Here is a 20,297-nt window from a genome sequence, read left to right on the forward strand (position 1 = left end):
GCCTAATTGTCTGACAAAAGGATTTGGAAATTTTGGAACCAGATGGACTTAATTTATTAATAAATAAAGCATTAATAATTTGTACCTTTAAACAAACATCTGTGTTTTTGAATATATTATTTTCTTGTATTATGAGAAACATAGTAGAAAATCCGAGTTCATCAGGAAACCTTGTTAATGTTCTCCGGTGTGTGACTGTGGCGGCAAAACAAGGTTGGTAATTGTCATTAGGAAACAGGCGAAGCTCAACAAATCTAATGAGCTGAAACAATTGGACCTCTTAAAGTCGATGCAGTTTCCCAGCATGCGCATGAATTTCAGCTTTGGACCTGCAGAGACTGAACATCTGCCTCCAGGAAAAACATCTGGCTCCTTTACTTCCTGCTGCCGTTTCTCTCCCAGCATGCTCTCTGCTGAAATCCATCCCCGCCCCGTCTGCTTCAGGCTGCTGCCTTACTTGACATCTGTCTCATGAAGAGACCTTTGACCTTTCCAATTCGCTAACGTCTCTGGAGCAATCTTCCTGATAAAACACTGTGCCCAGCCGTATCTCCGTCCCTGTGGAGTCTCATTATGCTGCAGGTTTTTATTGAGCTCTCTCCATCATTCAGGTAGTTATCATAGAGAAAGATTCTGTATTTCCAATTTAGCCCCAACTGGGTTTTTGTGACAAGTGAAGTAGCGTTTCCTCTCCCCCCTCCTATCCCTGCTAACCGTCTGGAGAAGGGAAACCACCAGAGAGCTTGCTGAGTGTCACTCAGCATCGATGCCGGTTCCCTCCTCTGACAGGACCGATGCTCTGCATGCCCGACACGTTCAGCCGACAGCCTGACTGGAGCCGCCAGCAAAACACAAACACAAAGAGTATAGCTTCTACTGTTCATCCAAAACAATGAGAATCCTCTGAAGTATGTGTTTTTATTCACTGACTTTGATGCAGTGATGCATTAATCATGAAGACAGCAATGATGTTCAGTAGGAGGCATTCTGGATGAACGTCTGCAGATCACTGAGTTTTGCTAATTGTGGAAGTTACCAACGAGGCTAGCTACTGTTAGCAATACAATATGCTAACAATGTATTTTCCACTCTGTAAAAGCAGCCATATTGAATCTGTACTCAGGTTTGGTTAAATGAACCCAAAGGAAGTTTTGATGGATTTCACCAACTGGGAATTGAAAAATTGTAATAATAATAATAAAAAGTTTTCTGAGTTCAGAGAAAAAACTTTTCTGGTTTCAGACACCCAGTCATTCACTTCCAGTCTTCAACCTAAAAACCTAACTGTAACCCAAGACCTAACCTGAAATATCAACTAAATTCATGAACCCAAATCTGTACATTTTAAACTTTTCTGTTTAGAGTCAACTTGTTTTTTCTTTGTACATCAGCAACTCCCATGAAATAACCAACGGAGACCAATAAGAGAAATGTTGTTGAGCTTCGGAGGAGATTTAAGAGTCAAGTATTTTTGTCAGAAGCTAACTGAAAAGTTTTCTGTTGCTTTTCTGGATGTCCAGTCAATAGAAATCAGATACTGACATCTTCTGTTCTCAACCATGCTAACTGTCATTAGCCACTGTTATTGTTGCTTATGACTTTTTTATGAACTGTGTGTGTTGCTGCCCATGTAGGTCAGGACAAGTTTACCAAAGAGATTGTAAATGTCAATAGAATAAAGATAATATAAGATCAATGTGAATAGTGGAAGCAGTGTAGGAAAAATACATTATGATGCTGAAGTCTCCCTCTGATTTCAAATGTTGGGTTTATCCTGATTTAAAATCTGTTCCTGAGTTTTTTAGGAGTGTAACTTCATCTGATAATCTCTAGTTCTTAATCTCACCTGTCCAGACTGTTCAGATCTCCACTGGACAATTTATTTAATATTTAATCTGTTATTAAAAACACAAAAACTTCATTGTCAACATTTCCTCAGCACTACAGCCACAGATGAGCAGAAATGTGAAAAGCAAAACAAATCTACTGGCTCATCTTAGAGGAGAAGATTAAATTCAAAAACAAAAATTGATTCTGAGGTTTCTAAAAAGTGTTTCTAAAATCATTTTATTCATTTACCAGAAACCGCAGATCAATGTTTATTTTAGTTCCTAATTATTCTATTAAGTTGAAACCAACCTGTGTGTTGTGTGTGTGTGTGTGTGTGTGTGTGTGTAGTTTGGTGTGGCAGACAGAAGGGCTCGTTCCTACAGTCACTGCCACTGATCTTTTGTTTCACGTTTGTTTCAGTGGTTGAATAAAATCACCTTCATGCTCTGCAGCCTGTTTCCTCTGGTTTGCCAGCTATCTGCTCTCTTCTCTGCCCAAAAGTAAAGCAGCTATAAATGTAATTGTGTTAGTTTCTTTTAACCCAATAGGAAGCTCTTTGGTGTATTGCTTGCAGCTTTATTGAAACTTCTGAACTTTTGAAATTATCCCCCAGCTCCTGTTCAATCAGCAGCACATATTGGCTGGCGTTAGTCTTACAGACAGCAGCGCTGAGCTGGGGTCCACTAATGGTGACATAAAGAAGCATAATTAAATCTTGAACTTGTTCTTGGTTTGTCAGTCAGATCTACTCCTGCCTCCCTCTCCAGTAATCCGCCTGCATGGTGTTTTATTAAACCATTCATTCCCAGAAGTCTTCATTCTAATCCAGTCATGCCTGAGGAGCTGATATCTGATTCTGCTGGAAAAGGAGACGCAGGTTTAAATTTCTGCTTGTGGAGAGAAAGAAACTGAAACTAAAGCCAAATCTGAGCTGCTGTGTTTTTATCGTGCCTGTGGAGAGCTGAGTGTAAAGTTGTGGGAGTTTTACAAACAGTGGCATGTCTGATGCAACTATTACCAAAAACATCTGAGTTTCAGTTCCAGCTTGCAGATGATAACAATCCAAAATTCATAAACAATGTTTTTACAGAAATGCCAGCATACTGAAAATGATGTACTGTACATCATATGCAGTTAATTCTTTGTCATGGCAACTGCATCAATTCACCATGGAGACGATCATCCTGTGTTCAGGTGTTAAAGAAATTCAGGTTGTTTCTTGAAGTTCATCAATGTTGTTGGCTGTTCTGTCTCTGAATGTCCACAGAACCTTTGAAAGATCTTTGGTTCAATCTTCTTAAAATTCAGATCATTCCTCTCGGCTGTGCACCTTTTGGTACGAAAGTTTTTCCTCCCACTCAACTTTCCATTGACATGCTCGCTGCCACCATCAGCAATGATGCTTAGACTGAACTGTCAAAAGATGATCATGGCAGTCCAGTCATGGTACAGTTGTCCATAGTTGTCCAGTAGATAACTGTTATTGCAATGTAAACTTTTTGCAGTATAACATTATAATTCTCTTGGTGTCTCTACTTTCATCAGATTTAAGCCATAATTATTGGAATTGATAAAATTCTTTAAATTTGTTACTCTCTGTGTAATGAATAAAGATAATAAATGACCTTCACCTTCTGAATTAAATACAGTGAACCTGAGCCGTTTTGTGGTTCAGTTGTTTTGTGGAGAAAATCCAAAGTATTTCAAAGATAATGGAACTTGTGAAGCTGAACTACAAAAGTGTGATGTTACTTGATTCTCTATTGGCTGGAATTTGCATAGCAGCTAATTCAGGAAGGGCATTCATTTTCCTGATTGGCTCTGATTGGTTGTTCTCCAAAACGCAAAATTAAGGAAGACTGTAGATTTTAACTTCTGCACAGTTTCTATTGTGAGTATTAATGCATAATGGTGTCTGAATTATTACAAGTGTTTTCAGGAGAGTCTCAACTTTGACCTCCAGAAATACCAAGGGCACAGATTCTAATGTACATGAGGAAAACCTGCATACCTGACAAAACACTCAGTCCTGCCACATTTTAGGACAAGAATGGGAGGATTGATAATTAAGAGTTGAAATCATTTGTATTTTCACAGATTTGTAAAAAGTAAAAACTCTGGAACTCTGGAGTAATGAAAGTTGACTTCACCACTGATGAAGAACATTAATAAACCACTGACTGCTCAGAGGAGCTCCGGAGTATGTATCCTTCACAGCTCCTTAAATCAATGCTTTAAATTAGTAGCAGAAATTATTTGGAACATGGTTGAAAACTGCTGATCAAATGAATTTCAGAACACAACAAACTCAAGGTATTCTGAGGAATTAGCATGAATTTGCTCTAATTTTCTGAGGTTGCTACATTTTGATGTTACTTTCCTCTTTTAGTTGATGCTCAGCTTTTAAATCAGAGCATGAAAGCTGCAGTTTCTTTATGGCTCTCCACAGGATAATTTCCTGTGATGTGTATCATTAATTACTCAGAACCAAAGAGGAAGAAGTGGAAAAGAGCATTTTTAAAACATATTCTAAAAATATCAATATTTTTCAGAGTCACTCCCACAATCTGTGCCATCCTCTATTTGATAGAGTTCAGCACAGACAACTCGAGCTGCGTTCCAGCAGTGTGTTACTCATTTGGCAACTCCAGACCAGCCAATCTGCGTCCCATACACCCCTGAGAAATGACTTGGCCAGGAATGGAAAAGCCATGTAAGCTTCTTCTGCTCTGTCCCCTCACAGCATTCTTCCTAGAAACTCATTTTATTCTCAACAACAACAACAACAACCAACCTTTGAGTTGCATTAAACAGGGCAATCCTCTAGCTTCATTTGATAGCTTATGAGGGCAGACAGGGGATTTACCATTGCTAAATTACCCAGAAGACTCACAACAGTAAAATGACGAGCATTCCCCACAGGGAAACACAACCTCTGCTCTTGATAGCTTCTAAATCTCAATAGCTTCCTGCTGTATGATTAATTACCTGCAGTAACAGGCAGAGGCTGACATGCAGGTCTCATCAGACAGAGGAGGTCAGTAATAATCGCTTAGCTCTGGCCAGAAAAATCCTTTTGAGTTCTGCCCCAAATCTGGCAGATGGTTAAACCTCCTTTAAGGTCTCCTCACCCCCAACACAACATGCTCTTAGGAAGCCCAGCTGCCAAATGTGGACCCCCTGAATGCACATATTCTATCAACTTTGACTGGACCAAATTCCCTCAATATCTCCTGAAAAAGGTAGATGGTGACATCCCATAACTACAGAGCAACATCTACTGGAGCAAAGAGAGAGCAGTTCAACATTTCTCGTTTGATGAATACAAAAATCTGAACAAGTATTTTTGGTCTAGTTCCTAGTGCAAATCTCTTAGTACATTTAAAACAAGACAAAACTAGCTGACTAGGAACCTTTAAGCAAGTAAATAATGTCTTAATATTGATGAAAATGTACTAGTTCTACTGGCAGATTATTCCACCTAACAAGATATTTTTCCTTTGTTATACGTGAAATAATCTATAATGAGACGTAGAACTTTATTTTATTGATATTAAGGAATTATTGACCTTTAGCATCATCATCATGAAGCTACTGCGCAGTCTAGCATTCGAGCTCCTGATGTTGCAGGAAAGCCTTTCCAGGTGGGAGGGAGGTAAACAGTTTGTGACAGTGGTGGTTTCTGTCCTCCATGATGCTGGTGGCTTCATGGATGCAGAGGGAATGGAAATGTCCTGCAGGCTGGGCAGAGAGCTGCTGAGGATCCGCTCAGCAGACCAAACAATCCTCTGTGGTCAGAGGCATGACAGTTTCTATATCAGACTGTAACACAGCTGGTCAGCATGCTCTGAATGCTGCCAGCATGTTCACGATGTTTCTGTGGACCTGATCGAAACTGAGCTCTAGATTTATGAACAGTTTATAGAGTAAATTGTTAGTGGCTGTCAGAAGTCTGACTTTTTGCAGAAGGCCTTTATTGTGATGTTAGATTGAGCTGGAATATTCTTTGAACCTGCAGATAATCACTGTTCAAATACAAAGTTTATGAACATGAAGTTATGCCAATACCAATTTGTTACTTTAAATGGTTTATTGTCTGACTGCCTTCATAGAGTCTGCATGTCAGTTGACCTTTAGCTGCACTGCCTCAGTGGTTTTTCCTACCCTTTGTTCTGAATCAGCCTCTTATTCTAAAGCTTAAATACTAAATTTAGCAAAAAAAATATAGAAGGGCTTATTTTTCTCAGTAGCTATCAAATGCAATAGGGCACATTTTTTGTAATTCCTCAACACAGAAAAGGACAGATAGAAAAATCAAAGAAGCTGTGCTGTGTTGTTTTCTTTGGATCCTGAGCAACTTACAGATTATTTTTAATGTTCTACCCATCATAATGTTTTCCCCACCTAATTACCTGCAGAGTTCCGACATTTTATTGGAATTATATTTTTGATAACCTAGCAACCATAAATACAGATAAATTCAGGTTGTCTATAATTAATAAGGCACTGCGCTCAGATATGTCAAGATTAAACTAATTCTGGAGGACATTTTATTTCTTTATCTTAAAAAAATATATTTTAATCACATTCAGTGATAAATGGTTTCGGGAAAAGCAAGATGTAAATATATTGGAATCCAGTTGTGAACATTACAGTTTTCAGTTTTTGTGCAGCTTTTTTCTCATCCTTTACATCGTCTGCATACACCTGGCAGCTCACGATTATTATTATTAGAATGATTAGCAGCATTCTGCTGAATCATTAATAAATTAGCTAAAAATCAATGGTCCCAACAATAACCCTTGTGGTACACCTTAGTAGCTGACAATCACTTAGTGCATGTTTGGTAGCATCAGACACTGTGTCTCTCATAAAACATTATGACTTAATCCAGTTAATTTCCCTTAAAAAGTAAAAATTAAAGTATTTTGTTGTAGTTTGGAATGGCTGATGATGTTGGAACATTTCCAGAAGTCATTGTAAATAAGACTGACAGAACCACATGTATTCCAAGAAAAGCACATCTCTGTTTCAGATAGAGTCTACATGAAGTAACAGTAGGCGACACGGTGGACTCAACGCGGCTGATTAGCTTTCCTTTCAGGGAAAACCTTTTCTACTCTCCTCTGATGTATTTTCACTCTGCAGTAGCTTTTATCACGGCTCTGTTGTGTTTAGTTGTGCTCCCCTCTGGGTTTACAGCTTAAGGTAACACTGGCTTTCACAGCTTTCTGTTTACACCACATAGAGGGACAAATTTAATAACAAATATATCATAAACAAAAGCCATAAAGCCCCCAGCGAGGATCTCTCCCATCTGTAAACTTTACATATTGTTGTTGCTCTGAATGGGTAAATTGCTGCTTCTAAAACACAGCCTGCTCCTCTCTGTCTGTCTCTCTTTTAGGATGATTACAATTATTTCCCAGCAGGAAAAACTGACACACATGCTGTGTAACTTATTACCTCTACAGACTCTACTAATGGAACGACAATCAACATTTTTCCCGTTTTAATTATGCAAACAAAATAAATCTTCTGTTCTCCAACTGATGCATTACTGTCTGCCTTTCAGCCTAATTTCAGTAAAAAGCCAGGGATTAACAAACACATTTTTAACTTTGGCATCTTAAAAGATGCTTTGGATTAATTTAAGCAGCAGCACTTGGACCTGGACCCTTCAAATGTTCCTCAGTCAAACTGAAAATCATCAATTCTGCAAAGGTTATGACTGGAATAAAAAGACAAGGCTTTTAACAGCGACTTTGGCACTAATGTAACACATAATTCATAGTGACAAAAATGATTTTTATTTTGATTTTATTAGAGTGATCAGCCATGAAAAGGTGAAAATATTTTGTAAGGACTAAGAAAACAAAGATATTCAGTGTCATCTCTGTTTCTGTTTTATTACTTTATGGATAAAACATACATATTTATTATGTTTAATCACAGTCATATTATGTCATTTTATATCTTACATGTAAAAATTAAAAGTGACATCCATTCAAATCCGGTTCTACACTCAGAAAACGTGGTTTTGGAACATCTTTATGCTATAAATTGTGAAACCCGAACATTTCAATGGAACCCTAGAATATCTTGTGATGCTCATACATAATGCATTGGACTGAACTTAATTAGTGCTTCTCTAGTCAGCGCTTTAATAAGCAGAGTCTCATTCTTATTCACCCAGTAAATTGTCACAAATGCTTATTCATTCTTGCTGATGTTGAACTTGCAACAGGCTAATTACCAGAAAACACAGCCGCCCACTTAATAACAGACTTTAACCTCCACCATCGACTCCTGGACAAACCAACACTCTTCATGAACTTTGATGAAATAGGCTGTTTTCATTTCTCATTCTTAGTTTGTCCTGTGATTGTTGTTGGTCAACATGTGTTCCTCCAAAAACTTTCAAAAGGGGAATATAATTTTAAACCAACATTCCTACAAGAGCCTTGTGTGTCACAAAACTTGAGTTTTTATGAAGTAACATAGTTTAACCCATGTTACCAATGTGAACATCAGTATACTGTTTAGACATAGAAATATACAGGTCATGTGTAACAGCATGTAAACACGTGTTCACAGGTGTAACAGTAATATTTAGTAATATTTGAAAGAAATGGTGAAAACATTTTACATGTAAAGAGTTCTTCTAAGTGTGTGTTGGACATTGTGTAGTAAACATGTGGAAATTATTTTGGATCATTTTTTATGGTTTCATAAAATGTGAGACACATTGAAAATATTCCACTTGTTTAATAGTTTGACAGATTTGACATGTAAAAATTACAGTGCAGTAACTTGATAATGAATCTGACATGTCAAATAATTCCCCACATTTCACATTTGAAACGTTTTATCAGGCAACTACATGGGAAACAAAACAATATTTCAACATGTGAATAAACACTGTACATGGGATTAACTTTCGAATGTGGAAACCGTCACATGTGAAACATTTCACCACCTTTCACATGCAGAAATGATAATGTGTAGGAATATGTTACACATGGAAAAACCTTCTACATGTGAAGTGTTTTTTCTGCATGTTTTAAATGTGTCCACTTGTGTAAAATACAATTTTTGGATGACGTTGCTCTGTCTCTACCATTCCAATCACATAACACAAAATGGCACCAATATACATTAGAAATAAACTCCTACACCCCATGCGGTCCAACAGCACCCTGCTGCTGATACCTTGGGGGAGTGTGTGTCTCAAACTAATTAGGATGTGGGCTGGATGTGAGATAAGCCTTCCAGGCTGACAGGTGGATCATTGCTGCATGTAATGACCTGAAATCTGAGGTTGGGGTCTGAGCTGACTTTATCTGTCTGCGCTCCGTTTCCCTGCATTAGTCCCCAGGGACCAAAATAACTCTTTCAACCGCTGATGCCTGAACATGACAGTGATGACAGAAAAAAGTTGGATAATTTCATGAAGCATGCGGCGTGTCTTTAGCAGGGTAAGATTTAATGCATGCCCCTTCCAGAGAACGCAACACAGCTGAGCTGAACCAGAAACATAAGGCTTCTCCGTTGTAGCGACATCTTGACATTCTATCAGCAGAACAACCAATAGTTTTTTCACAACCTGATGTGCAGAACTATTCATATTTCCAGTCTCGTGTCAAGCTGACTTCTCACAGCCAGAGTGGCTCTGCGGTTGGTGAAAAATACTAGGAGGAAAAACAGGAAATTCTTTTCAACAATCACTTTGGAGAGAAATAAAGGAGCCTCATCATATTTAGCCGATGCTAATTGATTTTTTTACACAATTGGATTTACTGACAGGAGAGCAACTGTTATTGGTGAAGGACATGTTGAAGTTTGATTCCCTCTTCCTGCTGAATTTATACAGTTTATCCTCACAGTGACCTGCACAGCTTGTCCTTAAGCTTGAGGCTGGATTGCTGCATATTTTGGTTATTTTTTATAGACAGTTTATTTATAAAATTACAACTACTTTAATTTAACTTATTAGGTATCATGTACTTTAGACATTTTCTGGGTTTTGGTATGGTAAACCACTTCTGAACGTTTTCCTTTTGAAATTAATTTTACATATATTCTTCTTTCGTATATGAATTACCGAAAGTCATGATAAAAAACAAATCCAGTTTTAAAAATCAAAAGGCTGTGGTTTCAAACTATTTTATCCCGTTTGGCTTTGTTTATGAAATGTGAATTTATTAAGTTGTTGATTCCAGTTTCTCTTTGCTTAATATCACATTTAGTAACAATAAAGTTATTGAAAAGAAAAAAGTTACAGCTGCCTCCACCTTTTTGAATTGTGCTCTTTGTGATGAAATATTGAAAGACATTTACTAAATTTTTGCTTTCAGCTTTATTAAGGTTCTTGTAACTCATAATGGTCATATTAATTTCCATATAAGAAATCCGGAAATGTTGTAAAATGTGTAAGAAAGAAACAAAGGAGAATGAAAGCACACAGTTTCTGCAAAGTGATTATAGGCAAGCAAGATAATTTTATCTGTATAGAATACAACAAGGTAATTCAAAGTGTTTTACACGCTAGGAGGAAATAAAACAACAAACAATCTAAAAACATTACATTGTATTAGCAAGGTAAGGGAAAACATGGCATGTTGAATGGTGGGCGACTCTTTATCAGGCTCCAGTAGTTATTAATCAAAGTCTGCTCTAAATGGGTTTTTAGCCTTGATTTAAAGGAACTCAGTATTTCTGCAGCTTTCTGGATGTTTGATCCGTTTTAGTGAAACAGAAACTGAAAGCTGGTTCTCCGTGTTCGGTTCTGATTCTGGGTTTGCAGAACAGACCTGAGTGGTCCAGAGTGGTCTGCAGGTATTTTAAGCTTTTTCAGCTTGTATATTTATTATGTGTGAAAAGTTGAACATCTCCTTGTCAAACTGAGAAAGACCTTGATGCTGATGGAACCAGGTAGTTCCATTTAAAAACTAGAAGCAACCACAAAACCTCCCCAAAGTTCAAGATCACACAACAAGAGCGATTTGTTATAATTTCAGTTTATTTTAACTGATGTGTTTCAAGAAAGGAGGGCAGCCTCTATAGTCAAAGGCTAGATTCTTAAAACATACCATAAATAATTGCCCTTCAGTCATAAATGTTTGAACATTTTCTGACTTTTAAACTTGCCAAGAAACTACAAAGGAAAAAAATTCACACATTCATCAACATGCTCTCTGATGTTTGCATTATTGAGGAAGAAAACTCATTAAATCACCATATTCAGCATATTCAAAGCCTTTTGTTTTTGAAGCCCTTGGAGTTATCTTGGAGCTCTTTTCAAAGTATTGAACTGTTTTAGACGATAGTGACAAAAGACCTTGTTAAAATGACAAAGAACAAGGTTGTGTCGGACAGACCACTGAGTGGCCACGGAGGGACGGGGAAAGCAGCAGAATACTAATTTGTTCTTTCACACCAGTGTGGGAGAAGGCAGCAGGGGATGTCAGGTAAAGTCCTGAGCTTTTTCTTGGATAGCACAAAAGTAAAAATTTAAATAAAATAAGACAACCTTTCTGTGTGGTACTGAATCCAACCAGAGAACAGATAATATCTGAAAAGTCTTTTTTTTTTGTTTTAGCACCTAAAAACCAAACTGCTACATGGTGAAAACTAAACTCTGCTGTGTTCTTCTTTGCAGGTTCACAGAGTTCTTGGAGCCCTTTGAGAGAGTTATCCAACCAGAGGAGCTTTGGCTCTACAGGAATCCTCTGGTTGAGTCCGACCACATTCCTAAAAGGGTTATGTTTGTAAGTACATCACACATCTCCAAAGAAACAGCAGCCTTTCTCTGAATGTTTAGATAGAACTCTTTAATTGTGTTGATGATTGGATATTATAACACACAAAATATTGTGTGTTTGTTTGCCACATGCAGTCAGGGAACTATTCCCATGGCAGTTATCTTTCTTTTAATTGGTAATGAAAGTATTTTTACAGTTTTAATGCACCCAGTCTCTGGGATATTCAGAGACACATAGAGACAATTACAAAGTCAGCCTTCTAGCACCTGAAGAACAGGACAGACCATCTGACAACTTAATTTAAACATTCAAAATGGTGGCAGGTCAAATGCATGATGGTTCAAAGTTGCAATCTTTTATTCAGACACATTTCACAGACGAAGAAGCTGTTGCATCTTCAAGTGTTTTACTTCCCAGGATTTCCTTGTCTTTATCTCAGTCTCCACTGCAGCCAGAAAATCATCCCCACATCATGACACTGCCACCACCATGTTTCATGTCTTGATTGGTGTATTAAGAGACAGACAGATGGAGCATTTATCCACTGAGTCATTTTTCCAGAAACCAGCAGTTTGTAGGCCTAAAAGTTAGTATTTTGTTTCTGGGCAAGTTTTACCATTTTCATTCAAAGATTCTTCCACCTGAGCTGAAGATCTCTGCAGCTCCTCCAAAGACGTCAGTGGCCTCCTGACTGCTGCTTTGATTAATGCTATAATTTATGAGGCTTATAAAACCCCATCCCAGATTTTGACAAACAAGACAGACTTCCAACTGTTACATCAGCTTCTTTGTCTGCTGAAGTCTAGTTTTCTGCCAAACATTGTGGCATGAAGTGTTTAGTTTTAGTCAGACACTCCATTTTCCAAAGTGAAGTGAATTTGTAACAGCTGGCAAAAATGCCTACAGGCAGCAAGACGCTGTGCATTTCCAGTTTTGTGGAGTCTAACGGTTTTCTTCCTCTATTCAAGTCAAAATGTTTATTTAAATGTGATGTTGGGTATTTCAGCTCCTGTGAAGGGACTGTCTGGTTGCACTGGATTTTAACTGACTTTGTGATAAAATAAAACAAAAATAACTTAAAACAATCATCCAGCTGCTTATTTATGTCACTTCATTGTGAGCGTTTTGAATTTGAGGGACTGGCTCTTCGATCCCTGAACTCATCACTCATCACTCGCATGACGTGTTTAAACTGCTGAGGAGCCGCTGACAGGAAGTCATTTCAAGCAGACATATGACAGCTGAGTATATAAAATACATTCTATATTAAAAAAAGAATTGGTAGCAGTTAGAATCTAGTATTTGGATGTTTTTACCATGTTTGGAAGCGTTTCTGCCAGATCAATCAGTGTCTCGTGAGTAAAGAGGTCAAAGCATAATTACAATCTGTTTGGTGGAGCTCAAAGAGACTAATTACCAGATAGATTTGATGGGTAATTTTGTAAGCATTTCAAAGTGCATTAGTCATTTATAGCTCTGGCAGCCAGTCAAGAAACATGAATGCCAAATTCTGCAAGCTGACAATTGATCCGGGAGCTCAATGGGCCTCAACGCAAACTGTTTAGCTCCGCTCTATTATTCTGTTTCCCTTTGAGCCTTAAAGGAATATTGACAGTTTTTATTAGCTGGGGTATCAATAAATCTTTGGGAAAGACATTTCTATCAGTCAGGAGTTGAAAGAAAGTCTCTTCTTCCCCGGCTACGTGTCTTCTGGGAAAATAATCTGTCCTGTCAGACATTTTCTAGTACTTCCACTCTGACAGCAGCCCTGAAGGTCTGGAGAAGTTATCTAGGTGTTACTATGAATGCATGAATAAGATTTACATGATGCTACAGTACGGCTCACTGTGACCTTTATTAGATTGAATGTTGTAGAAGCCGGAGGTGCAGCTCCAGGTGTCACTACTGCATATTCCAAGTGTGGAAAGTGGCAGGAGGTTTTTTGTTTAATCCCGTAAATCTGGAATACGTGCAACACTGCAGGAATATTTTAGCCATTTAGCTTTTAAACATTGTAAACAATTTGTGAATATAAAAATATTTCTGCTAAACACATAATGATCACTTCCCCCGGGAACCTTTGCATTACTAATGAGATTTCACAACAACCAGATAATTGCTGCTTCACTAATGGATTTAATAAACTTACATTCAGCTATGAGGTCACATGGTTTCAAATAAACACTGACTGTATTTTACAAGTTTCAAATATAGATTTACTGTGTAGATTTCTGTCACACGCTGCAGTTTCTGTGTTAACACCATGAAGATTTGGAGAATCCTATCTTTTTTTTTTCTCCCACCAGGGGGTCTTTTTGTGGGCTCTAGTGTCCCGTATATGACAGCAAACGTCGGCCAGGTCCGGGAATCGAACCCGCGACGGCCGTGTCGAAGACTCAAAGCCTCCAAATGTCCCCTACGCCACCACAGCACGCCCTGGAGAATCCTCTCTCTAAATCAGTTATTGCTTAAGGCAGAAATATAAAACAATTTCATTCTGGATTTAATTAATACATTCTGTGGCAACAGTTATTACTGCTGAGCAGAGGGAGTTAAACTCTCCTATCATATTAGATAGAAACTCTGGTTGGAAAACCCAGTGAACAATCAAATAAGTTGTTGGGCTTTTCAGTTTGACAGGTTCAGGTCAGAAGTTAATGCAGGAGCGTTTTGTGTTTAACAGATCCCCTGGAACTCTAATATCACTGTAATTATTACCATTTTGTTTCTGTGTCTTATTTCCTTGCAGGCAATTTCCTTCCTTACTCCACTGGCAGTGATATTCGTGGTGAAGATAATTCAGAGAACGGACAAGACGGAGATCAAGGAGGCTTGTTTAGGTGTGAGAAAATCTTCTCTTCAGTTTCATAATTAAAGTGCTGAAAATGATTTTCTTTTTTGACAATTGCATGACAGCAAAATGTTTTTTCTAAATGCATTTCCTGATTTGCCCTGTAATAGTAACAGCATATTTACTATACAAAAGTTTCTGACCACACTATATTTGATTTTTTTAAGCTTGGGTAATGAACAAATTTTGTTAGAATTTCTTTCAGCTCAATATCTTTTTCCTTCCTGTGCCTGAAGCAATCCAGCCAAATATAAAGACTTCAGTTGGCTTAATGGTGCTAATCTTTAAACTCTTTGACCTTTTGAGTCTGTTAATATGCCACCATGAATATTGTTTTTAGTCAAGTATTTACTTATTACCAATGTAAAGCAACGTTTTTCATTCTCTATCAGGACCCAATGGTTTCACACACACTTTTCTTCCTACTGTCCCTTAAGGTCGAGTGCCAGAAAAAGGCATCGGCGTTGCAAGCCATTAAGAAAGTTTAACACAAATCCAATTAAAGAGAGACACAGTGATGAATCCGGTGGAAAGCGAGTGGCTCAGTGCAGCAGAGATTACATTGCAGTGGAGAATTTAACGAGTCCCTCACCGCCTGCAGAGAAGGATTTCTACAAACCAGTTTAGAAAACAGTGGAGCTCAGGAGAGCAAAGAATTAAAGGAAGGAAGACTATTCTGCATTTTATGACAGATCAGACAGATCCGAGTTCTGAGGATGGCATTAAAAAATATCTCTATAATGAGGCAGAAAAATATTCAATTAATTGTTCAGATTAGTATAAAGTTGTTTATTTATAAAAGACTGACAGATATTAATTTTTCATGTCAGAAGCTTTCACATTGCAGTTCCAAATGTATCACTTTGGAAAGCATCCGCCTGGGCTCTCTACTTCAGAAACACAAATAGGATTACAGGACATAATTAGGTTTAAATAGATTATGCTTGGTAAGTTTATGCTCTTTACTTTTGCTGATATATGGGCATATATTGTGTGGCACATTGCTTTCTGCCACGCTCCATGCTCTACTTCGGGGTAGAAAGGAAAACGTTTTGAAAAGTCGTCTAATAATCTTTTATCATTCCAGAAGTCACGCCGCTTAATTACGCGATTATCTCTGAGTCAGGATATAATGGAGCCATCCGAGGGTCATATTTCCCACCAGACTACTCACTGAGAATGAGTCAAAGATGATTCTGGAGCGCTTGCTTTAATCGTGATTATAAAGTTAAAACACTGTTTTTCATCCTGGTAATGTGATATGATATCAAATCACAGAGCATGCAGTGATGCTACTGCTCAGTTTATGTGGGGGAGTATTTGTGCTCTTTTCATGTTTGTACTTATTGTCAATTCTACAACTTTATTTTAATAAAACCTTTCTTGATTTACATATTTTTCTCTCCACAGTGAGAGGCTTTAGTAATTCACTGATCATGCATAACATTATGACCACTGATAGGTGAAGAGATTTCTTCATTATAGTACCTGTTAGTGGGCAACAGGCATTTTCCCCAATTTATTAATTTTTTTTTGGATAGATCAGGAAAAATGGAGCAGTGTAGTCACGGCTGAATGACTGGATCAGAACATTTCCCCAATGCAACTCTTGTGGGATGTAGAAAGTCTCCAGAGGTCAAAGTCAAAGTTCCCTGCAGAAGTGTTTGATGGAGGGAACAATAGTGAACAGAGTTACTGCTGCTGCTGCGTTTGGTCTGATCCAACAGACGAGCCACTGGAGCTAAAACTGTAGGAAATGTTCATGTTACTTCTGGTCAGAAGGTGTCAAAATGGACATTAGACCTTACTTTTGTGTAGCTATGGGGTTGCATAGCAACACATCAGTCAGGTTGGACATGTTGACCACTTTCCATTGCTAAAAAAAACAATCATGTTTCCATAAGGGTGCCCAGATGTGTGCAGGTGTCTTAGGGAACATGTGGCACAAGGATGTACAATCAAAACAATTCAAGTCAGCCAGTTCAGGCTGATGCTTTGGGAAATGTTCTGCTGGAAAAACTTGACTCCGGCCATGTGTATCATTTTACATGTAACATCTACTTAATCCTTAGAGACAATGTCCATCTTCACATTGAGAAATTGTTGATCCCTGTTGCCTCTTCATTATATTAAAACACTCAGAGCAAAATGGTTTGAGTTGCTAGAGGTGCAAAAAAAAAAAAAAAAGATCTTGAATGGGACTCACCTTGAAATTCCCTGAATCTCCATCCAGTTGACCAGCTGTGGGACACACTGAACCAAAATGTGCAAACAGTGGAAGCCTCTCCACAAAACCTACTGACTTTAAACAATCTGCTGCAAAAGCCTTTATGCCAGATACCATTGTGCATCTTCATGGGGAACCATTCAGTCCTGGAAGCACTGATGAACCAGATAGAAGGGAGGACATAGGATATGATCAATACAATAGTTCCCAAAAGTATTCCTACCACGTGATTTTAAAATATAATGCCACTCTACACTGAGGCAATCTGGAACAGATTATCTGACTCCTATATCCAAAAGCTCTCCACTGAGCTCAGCACAGATGAGATGACCGGAGTCAAAGTAACAGGAGAGAGAAGCCTGACGAAACTCAACGGCTGTGAATGTTGGAGAAAACATAGTGAATCCTGAATGCTGCTGAGAAGAAGAGCAAACCTTCATCATCCTCACCTGTAGACTGACTGGAAGCACCTGACAGCATCAAAATGTTTGCACTGGTAATTAGATGCTTCAGGCAAACTGTAAATGTTACTATGATTGCAAAGACAATGATAAAATATTACTGCCATGGAGTAATGAGGAAAATATGTCAAAATTACTGACAGAATATTAATTTTTTCACTAAAACAAAGCATGGATGGATGGACTGACTCAGACTCAAGGGCAACTGAACACAATCTGAATGCGACACAGATCATTTTCTCAAACAGATTAATGTAGTTTGAATACATTGTGAAGATGAATGCAGCAGATGTTCGGACGTCTGGCTTCATGAACGGGCCAATTACTCCAGCTTCTCTTCAACTCTGTTATTTGCAGACAGTTATAAAAAGCTTTGGGACCATGAAGCAATTTAGGAGGATTCATTTTTAGTTTAAAACTATTCAACTACTGCATTGCAACCATAAAATAAACTGTTTTGTCAAATTAATTATAACTGCTATTGGTTTTGTTCAGCAAAAGTTCCCAATGGATTATTGTGCAATAGCAAGTAACAGAAGGCTGGATATTTGTAAAGTCACTTAAAAAAGAGAGAAAAATCAGCAGCACTAACTTAAAATAAATATCAATTAACTCTTGGATTTACTCAGAGTCGTCTGAGCATGATGAAGTCCACTGGGAGTAACCTGCAGAGGCAGCTACTCTCCTCTAATTATACATAACTAAGTGAACATTCAGTTTCAGTGCAACTTTGACCTTTTAACCAACATTACATTTCCTCTCTCTCATCACAATGAGCCATTTATTTCTTTCCCAGTCAGATTTTGCCTGTGGCAATCCACTTCTTCAGGGAAATCCCCTCGATGTTTTCTCTCTTTTAAGCTGCATGAATTGTAATATTTGGAAGAATGAGGAGTTTAAGGCTTTATTGCCTAGATCTTTAACTGGCCTTAAAATCCCTGTTTAAAATGATTTGTTTAAAATAGGACACTCTTGCAACAATAAATAAAATTTCAAAGTGCATTTAATTTGACCTGCCACTTCATAGTAACTTAAAGTTTTTGGACTTCTACTCCTACTTTGTAATTTGCCATCCTCTAAATGTTTGAGCTACAAGAAGAGTTTTGTAACTTTTCAGATATTCCATCCAACATGTATTTATTGTAATGCAAATATTAACAGAATAATAAAGAATAAAATCCTAAGAAGCAAAGATAGCATGAATTTAATCACATCTCCAATAAGCAATGAGAAAAAAATCACAGCTTCTGTAATTCCACCTCTTCATTATTAACCCAAAACAATTTATCTTCCTTATAGAGAAATGCTCACACTTTCTGTTGATAAATGTAATAATTTTACATTTTAAATATCATGAAATCAACAGTGTTTAGTTTCTCACTGGTTTTTTATTTTGACATTGTGTTTATTTAATATGTACGTCTCAGACTTTAACGAGAGTGTACTTTATTCTAAACGCACTCTGAGACATTAGCTAACTTTAATTCGTCTGCCTTCGATGGGGATCTGTTGCACAGAGGGACAGAAATACTTTGAACATCAAGAAGATAAACATCAAAGTGTTTTTTTAAATAACAAAGTGATAAGATTTCATGATCTGATGAGAACTGGATAGAAACTTATGTTAGATTTGATGCAGTGCCCTAAAAAGTAGATGCAAACAGGTGAGAAAGTTTGTGCAGAGCTATATGGGGTGAAGATCACACACATCACACACAGAGTGACAAACCAGCAGAGGGAATCTGACACCATACAAGTTTCAACAAAGCAGAGCTGATTTTCTTGTGATAATGAGTCGATGCGTCTCCTTTTCACAATGTATCGACTTTTTGTTTTCTTTAAACAAGATGAATGAATTTGTTATCTGAAGGAACACATTTTGTTTCTTCAACAATTTCAGACAATTTTGGAGAACAGATGGGTGTTTGGTTAATTAGGTTTCAATCGACAATATCTGTGGGAATGTTAGAGGAGATTCATAACTGAACATGAAAAAAAGGCATAAATGTGATGCTTTTATTGAAGCAGGTGGATTATTAGTGCTGGCTATAACCATTAAGAGGAAACAATTTTGTTTACTCATTAAATTCCCTCAGTTATTACCAGTGAAGCAAGCCATTTCTGCCAAGACAAAAAAATAAATAAAAAATCAACTACATAATCCGTTGTCATGACAAAGTTCAGTTTATTTTTTCAGGGAACAAAACAGCCATAAAAATAATAAAACTCACCATTTTCAGTTCTCCTAAATGCATTATGTTGACTTTTGTTGGTAAAAATGTCTCTTGTTAACCACCTCCCTCAGATATATCAACTCTTTCGTGTTTTCAGTAAACAGGTAGGCTGGTAAAAACATCTCCTTGTTCTACACTTTGCTTTGCACAGAAGGTCTGGTTATTGAGAAGCGATTTATTTCTGGAGGCTTGGACTCTGAACTTCTAAATGATCGGATCTGATTTTACCTAAATGCTCAAATTTGGCCGTCATGTTTGTACAAAGTGTGAAAAACTGAACAGATCTTGTATAAAACTTTGACTGAGGTTTGTAATACTACATAACTTTTAATAATGACACAACATAAGATTTGTTTTAATATTTGTCCTTTCTTTCCTCAGCTGTATCTCTGGCACTGGCATTAAATGGAGTCTTCACAAATACTATCAAGCTGATTGTTGGCAGGTATGCTGAACAAGTCACTTCCCGGCGCTGTCAGTAGCTGCTTTTCCATCCACAATCCACAATTTATTTTGGCCGTATCAATTTTGGTTTATTTAGGAAAACTGCAAGTTTGATTAACAACCTGATGTTTCCACCAACCTCAAAGAACAAGACAGGAAGTAGTTGGAGGAAGATGGTTTTTAATGACTTACTACATGAACAAACGAATACACATGTTTTTTGTTTTTTAAAGATTTTGTTGGCTCTTTATTTGAAAGTAGTTTGACACGAAAGAGGGTAATGAGAGAGGGGGAAGACATGCAGCAAATGTCGCCAGGCCGGGAATCGAACCTGCGACCACTGCCATGAGAAAAAAGGCCTCAATACATGGGGTTATGCTCTGCCCCTGCACCACCCCAAATACACATGATTTTGATTGTGTTTCTTATTTAATGAAACTATATTTGCGAAATTGTGTTTTTCACATTAGCAGAATATTCCCAAAG

The 20,297-nt window shown here is 37.6% G+C and overlaps 1 protein-coding gene across 3 annotated transcripts in view; it reads left to right on the forward strand.

Annotated features, from left to right (window-relative positions):
* The window catches only part of plpp4 (phospholipid phosphatase 4), a 48,502-nt gene that overhangs the window by 13,935 nt on the left and 14,270 nt on the right, over window positions 1–20,297 (forward strand). For all 3 annotated transcript variants that reach the window (XM_044135922.1, XM_044135923.1, XM_044135925.1), the window contains 3 exons: window positions 11,492–11,600; window positions 14,344–14,434; window positions 19,749–19,812. In XM_044135922.1, coding sequence (XP_043991857.1) covers window positions 11,492–11,600; window positions 14,344–14,434; window positions 19,749–19,812 — 264 coding nt within the window. The remainder of the gene's footprint in view (window positions 1–11,491; window positions 11,601–14,343; window positions 14,435–19,748; window positions 19,813–20,297) is intronic.

This window comes from Gambusia affinis, linkage group LG13, assembly GCF_019740435.1.
Source record: "Gambusia affinis linkage group LG13, SWU_Gaff_1.0, whole genome shotgun sequence".
In the NCBI taxonomy this organism is placed as follows: domain Eukaryota; kingdom Metazoa; phylum Chordata; class Actinopteri; order Cyprinodontiformes; family Poeciliidae; genus Gambusia; species Gambusia affinis.